Source organism: Copadichromis virginalis, linkage group LG3 (genome assembly GCF_057382275.1).
Source record: "Copadichromis virginalis isolate Kocher_CV1m ecotype Utaka linkage group LG3, C_Virginalis_male_GT1.1, whole genome shotgun sequence".
Classification (NCBI taxonomy): Eukaryota; Metazoa; Chordata; class Actinopteri; order Cichliformes; family Cichlidae; genus Copadichromis; species Copadichromis virginalis.
The window spans coordinates 37,653,168-37,659,212 of NC_140620.1; the positions used below are offsets into that span (position 1 = coordinate 37,653,168).

The 6,045-nt window shown below is 37.5% G+C and overlaps 1 protein-coding gene across 1 annotated transcript; it reads right to left on the reverse strand.

Annotated features, from left to right (window-relative positions):
- Positions 1 to 569: 569 nt before the first annotated feature.
- Positions 570 to 3,017, reverse strand: LOC146714546 (uncharacterized). The gene is made up of 5 exons (XM_085450945.1): positions 2,557 to 3,017; positions 1,921 to 2,211; positions 1,431 to 1,682; positions 1,100 to 1,263; positions 570 to 990 (listed from the first exon to the last, which is right to left on the reverse strand). The coding sequence occupies exons 1-5, from the start codon at positions 2,657 to 2,659 to the stop codon at positions 643 to 645; spliced, it is 1,158 nt and encodes a 385-aa protein (XP_085307071.1). The 5' UTR covers positions 2,660 to 3,017; the 3' UTR covers positions 570 to 642.
- Between the last annotated feature and the right edge of the window lie 3,028 nt (positions 3,018 to 6,045).

Consider the following 6,045-nt stretch of genomic DNA (forward strand, 5'->3'; position numbering starts at 1 on the left):
ATTTCATAAGCAACACATTCTAGTTGTTTATACAAAGCATAAAAGGTGAACAAAAAGCAATATATACAGTGTTATCTTCATTTTAGATGTCAAAAAGTATTTGCGGTTCCCACTGTTTTATTTTCCGAGGAAACCGGGTCCAAATGGCTCTTTGGGTGTTAAAGGTTGCTGACCCCTGCACTAGGGTAAATGCTAAATTTATCCACTTAAACAAGTTTAATCAAACATAAGCAAATATCCATCAACAGCTGCCCAATTAGCATGTGATTTAATGGGGCACAATTCATACATTTTCTGTACTTCTAAAGAAGAAACAAAATGATTTGGTGGATAGAAAAATTCATTGCTAATATAAATAAAATACTATTATAACAAATAAATATAAGTGAATAAGCTCCCAAACAAAGATCAGCATTTGGTCTTTCATCTCAGCATGTCAGCAAGCATCCAAATTATTCAGCAGAAATGTAACTTTTATATAGAAATAATCATAAGTCCTGTGATTACTTTTGTATTAGTTCTATGAATTGATCTTTTTTCTTTTCTATGCTGGATATATGTTCATTTTCTTGTAATGTTTTTGTTCTCTCGTTTTCTTTTGTTTCCCACTGTTCAAAAGTCCAGTTTGGCCTCTGGGTGGTGCTACACATTCAGATTTTTTGGTTTCTGCAACACGCTGTAAACTGTGTCGACCTGTGTGAGCCGTTGTTGTGCCTCCTCCACTGTGGCAGTCTCTGAAGTATTTTGGTTGTTGTTGCCAGCAGAAGAGGCTTTCACTCCTGGAACAGTGTAGATGGTATCTATTGTGTAGCTTGCCATGGAGTTAATTTGCTCTCCTGGGCTGTTGGTCTGGCTGTACTGAAGGATGTCTGCATTCTCATAAGCAGGGTCAGCATCACTTGACGAAGACACAGTAGAGGCTCTAGACTGAGATGATGGCAGAGTACTAATGGGCTGGCTTTGTATTGAGCGGATAGTATTTGTTGGAGCCTGTAAATAATAAAGTCAAATATTCAGTCACATTATGACACACCACTGCACAAGTTATATAATATAAAATATAAACAGATATAAATATCTGTTAGTGAATGCAGCTTACCTGGTAGGATTTCCATTTTGCTGAAAATAATCTTTTAACTAAAAAGAAAGAAACTGTTACGAAGACGCAGGCGAGTAAAACACAAACAATAATAAATGCAAGCGCTCTCGTTGGTGGAGGGTGTTGTGCATTCTCTTTATCATCAGGATTAGAGTTATTAAAACCTGCAGACACAGAAACGTAATTTTAATGAGCAATTTTTTTCAGACATAAAAAGTAAAATAATTGTATGACAAGAAACAACAATGTACATATCTAAATAACAGGGGAAATATAATTCATGTAAAATGAATCAACAGCATGTTATTTAAAATTAATATTTAATACTTACACCTTGTTAATGTTTCAGAAGAATTACTTGTGCTAACATGGTTGTTGCCTCTACAGACCACAGCTCTGTTCTCAGTGAAGATGGTGATGTTGACCTCACTGAATGATTTCTGAGATCTTCTGCAGCTGTCTTCATCACAAACAGACCAAAGCCAATAATCCTGAATGGAGCAGTTTACTGTGATACTGCAGAGTCCAGCAGACTGGTTGGAGCCCAGCTTTAACATTGTAATAACAGGTGTGGGAACCATGTCTGTAACATTGAGCCAAACAGATAAATTAATGATTTAATGCAAAAAAGAGAACTGACAATGACCCAGGTGATTCTAAAATTGTAGGATATATGATGTTGTGATTAAAGACAATGACAGATTCTGTTTTTCTTTCAGTCACAAAGAAATGTAAAAGCTTACTGTAAGACAAATTCTACTAAATCCAGAAATATTTGAATATTTAAAATAGGACAAGACAAAGTTCTGCTTATAACTTACCTTGAACAATGACTTGATGTTTCTCTGACACTGAAATAAAGTCACGGCTGAGTGAGAGTTCATATATGCCAGCGTCTGTATCAGCCAGGTTTTTAATACACAGGGAGAGGTTTCCAGCACTATAAACCACTCTGTCTTTGTATTTTGGATTGATTTTTCTATCATCAGCAATAATTGTCTTGTTAAATTTCCATTCGACACGTTCATATTCTGGCAATTTCTTAACATTCAGACACACTGAGCTGTTTTTTAGTCCATAATATGTCGTTGGTGGGTCCTCTGCCATGAGACCTAAGAGGAAAAGTGCAGCAAGAGTCTTAAAATACATTATTAAACCTTAAAACCACAACATGCACACAATAGATATATTCTAGTAAGTGTATGGTGTATGAAAGAGGAAATCACTTTGACATCCTTTGTTTTGCAACATAATGTTGCAAAACAGTAATTCCTTTTTAATCAAACTTCCAAGGAAAAAATACATTTAATTTCACTCATTAAACTTTGCTTCATTCATCACAATTGCATTTTTTCCCTAATGAAATCTCTGATACATATCTTTAAAAAATGATTTGATAATTAGGTCAAGTTTGGCATTAGTTATGTAAAGAACAAAAACATTTTCATTCAGCTTACCTGTAACAATCCAAAAACTCAGAAGCAGAATCATTTTTAATCTACACAAATTTATCTGAACGTAAGAAAAGTGGAATTCATAAACAGGAAATCTGCTGTGCATGGTTTCTCTGCTGTAGCCAGCTATGAATGCAGCAAATATGGCAGGTGTCAGAGAGAAAAAGAAACGCTTCAAAGCCCAGGAAGCGATGCATCATCTGCTGGATCAGAGAAAGAAAAAAAAAGTCTGCCAAATGCAGCTAAACTACACTTCAATTAATTAATGATGATCCAGATATTTCTGTTCATTCATAAATGTTATGATTAAAATACAAGAGGTGACGAAGACATTAGGGTAGTGTGTGTGTGTGTGTGTGTGTGTGTGTGTGTGTGTGTGTGTGTGTGTGTGTGTGTGTGTGTGTGTGTGTGTGTGTGTGGTGCTGTAAAGACTTTAGCCTGTTGCAAATAAATCCTAATATTTAAGGTTAAACAAGAAGAGATCAGGGTTAGCGTGTGGAAAATAAGAGAGAGCAATGGTATGAAGGAAACAGATGCATACGTATGTGTGGTTTTTGTATGAAGTCTGTGTGCAAATGTGTCTGTGGTTGTTAGCATACTAGCACAGAAACATTTTACATTATGGTTAGAGCCGGAAGCAGCAAGTTTTCACATTGAAGGAATTGATCTCTTATCAGATGCTGGTAACATTTATTTGGCATCTAAAATTTATGATTTTAAATATTTTGCATTGTGAATTAAATACACATTTTACAAACTCATTGTTCCTACTAAAGTGCACTATAAAGGTCACAGAGAAGAACCAGGCAAATATAAGATGAAGGACAAAAAATGCCTATACTACTGTAGTACCAATTTATTGTGGTATACACTGTCTATATACTATGGTAAGATATTATCAATCATATAAGATGAAGAGTGGAAAAGTAATTGGTCCAGAAGTATGAATGTTTATGATAGAAGGCAGGGGATTTTATAACCATATTTTTCAGCATAATCTTGGAGAGTGAGAGGTTGCCTGAAAATTGAACAGAAAGAGTACTAGGACAGGATGATGTGCAGAGCTGCAGTAACTACAAATGGATAAAGTTGATAATCGATATCTTTGTGGAATGACATCAAGGCGATGAGCAGTGAGCATCAGAGAAGAAGCACTACAGATGTCATGTTTGCTTTGAGAGTGTTGATGGAGATGAGGTCAGAAGGAGAGCCTTTGAGGAAATGAGAAAGCATATGTTAGGGTACAAAGAGTGTAACTGCGGTACTGCAAGAGGAAGTAATGAGTGGCCGTGAAATGTGAGGGTGGTGTAGGACATTGTATCTGTAGTGAGAGTAGAGTAGTAGCGGGTGGAAGAGAGCCTGGAGAGGTGGAGAGAAAAGGAATGAAAGTCATTAGAAGCGAGACAGAATACAACTCGGTCCATTACTTTGGATGGATCAAAGGATGGATAAGGGTGAGTTTCAAGGGTGATTTCTGACAGAAAGATAGCAGCAAGAGTGAGAGAGAAGGTTTACATGATGGTAGTGAGACCTGCAGTGGCTGGAGGTGGAGCTGGAGATGTCCGGATTTTAATTGTGAGTGACAAGAATGGACAAGATTAGAAATGAGTACATCTGAGGAACAGCTCAAGCTGAGCAGTTTGGACATGCTGAGATGGTCTGGACATGTGCAGCAGAGGGATAGTGGACATACTGGACAAAGGAGTTTAAGGATGTGGTGAAGGAGGACATGCAGATTGTTAACGTGAGGTGGAGGCAGATGATCTGCTGTCACAACCCTAAAAGGGAGCAGATGAAAGGAGAAGATGACCTTTCATCTTCTCCTGTCACGGTCAGCGGTTTGAGTTTTTGTGAGTTTGTAATTCTTTTGGGTTGGAAAAGCATTTTATGTTCACACTCTATGTCTCGCCCTTTCGTGTCTTGCCTCTGTGTTTTAATGTTTGTCTCTGGTCTTTTGTCTCTTGGACTTTATATGTAGTTTAACTTCCCTTGTCTCATTAAACCTGATTTGCTACAGCTCTTGTCCCACTTGTTTCCTTTCCCCTCTATACCTGGGCTGTATTTATTGTCTCTCTTTGTTGTGTCCTCCTTCAATGCTGTGTGTTTCCTAATTATTTTTCTCATGTATATGTTTTTGTTATGCTTTGATTGACAGATTGATATTGAAATGATTTTAATCACTCTCTTAAAAGAAGTCAAGAACCCAAACGAGGCCAGATACGGACCCAGGAGACAAAATTCAGCTTTTATCCGATTATTAAGTGATGACATGACGAATCCTACTTCCGGGCCTAAAGTAGTCTGCGTTTAACATGGCTTTTGTGTTGTTAACATGTTTAATGCTTTGTATTTTCTTCTATTTAATCTCAAAAAGCTCCTAAAAAAAGTCAGTGATCACTGTTGACCTCCCTCGGCTTTTATTGCCACTAATCATTTATTTAAGCTCAGTTTTTAAAACCTTAGGATGTAACTACAGCCCAGCCCATGCAGCAGTATATGAATGACTAACCTCGTATTGTGACCACATGGGTGTTACAGTGGGTGGTTCTTGTATTCACTGAATAAAAGGCTGCAGGGAAGGCTGTTCTTTGAAGTTGGCTGGGAAACAGGTGAGGAGCATTCATCTCCAAGAGCCTGGTTCTGACCAGGCTTCCCTTGCAAGTTAAAATGGATCGCTGTTTGTCTTGCTTTGTTCACTGGTGATAAGTCTTGTGTTACATGTTGGGCCTGCGAGCGCAGACCCAACATGTAACACTAGTCTCATGTATCTGTGAGCCGGCCTGGGTCTCTACACTGTAGCTTACTTTTGATTTTCCCTTGTTGATGCTCATAATAAATATATTAATTGTATAATTAAACCTAAAGATGAGCATATCATTTGAAATGGTACAGTTTCACTTTAGTTAGTGAAGTAAAATCACTTGCGTTTAGTGGTAAATTAATATGTAGCACTGATAAAGTGGTGTTCCTTACTGTTCAATCACTAGGTTACTAATACTGAATGAAACAGGATAACTAAACACTCTGGTGAGTCCACACACACTCATTCCCAAACATTCTGAATATACAACCCTTGCTGCAGCCCTGAGTCTTAGCTGGGGTGCATTGTGGCCTAAATTGAATGGTCACTTCACTCATAAACAAGCCATAAAATAAAAGGCACATGCAAATATCAGTACTCATGGCTCCTGATAGTTTAAAAGGTGAACATTTGCCTGTTTAAATCATAAGAACTGTCACTATACAGAAATGTGCTTCTGAATGTGGACGATGTGTCTTCTGACTTTGTAATGCAGTTGTGCTTCTGTTGAGTGATGTAAACAACCAATCGATCTACACTCTTCAAACATCAAAATTGATCATTTGATTTTGTTTATGACACAGCACAGGTGAGTTTTCCCACCTTCTCCTCTTTGTAACTTCACACGATCTTTCTGTTTTCATATTTTGGACATGATTTTGGAGTCCACCTTCGCTGTAGCAATTGACCGC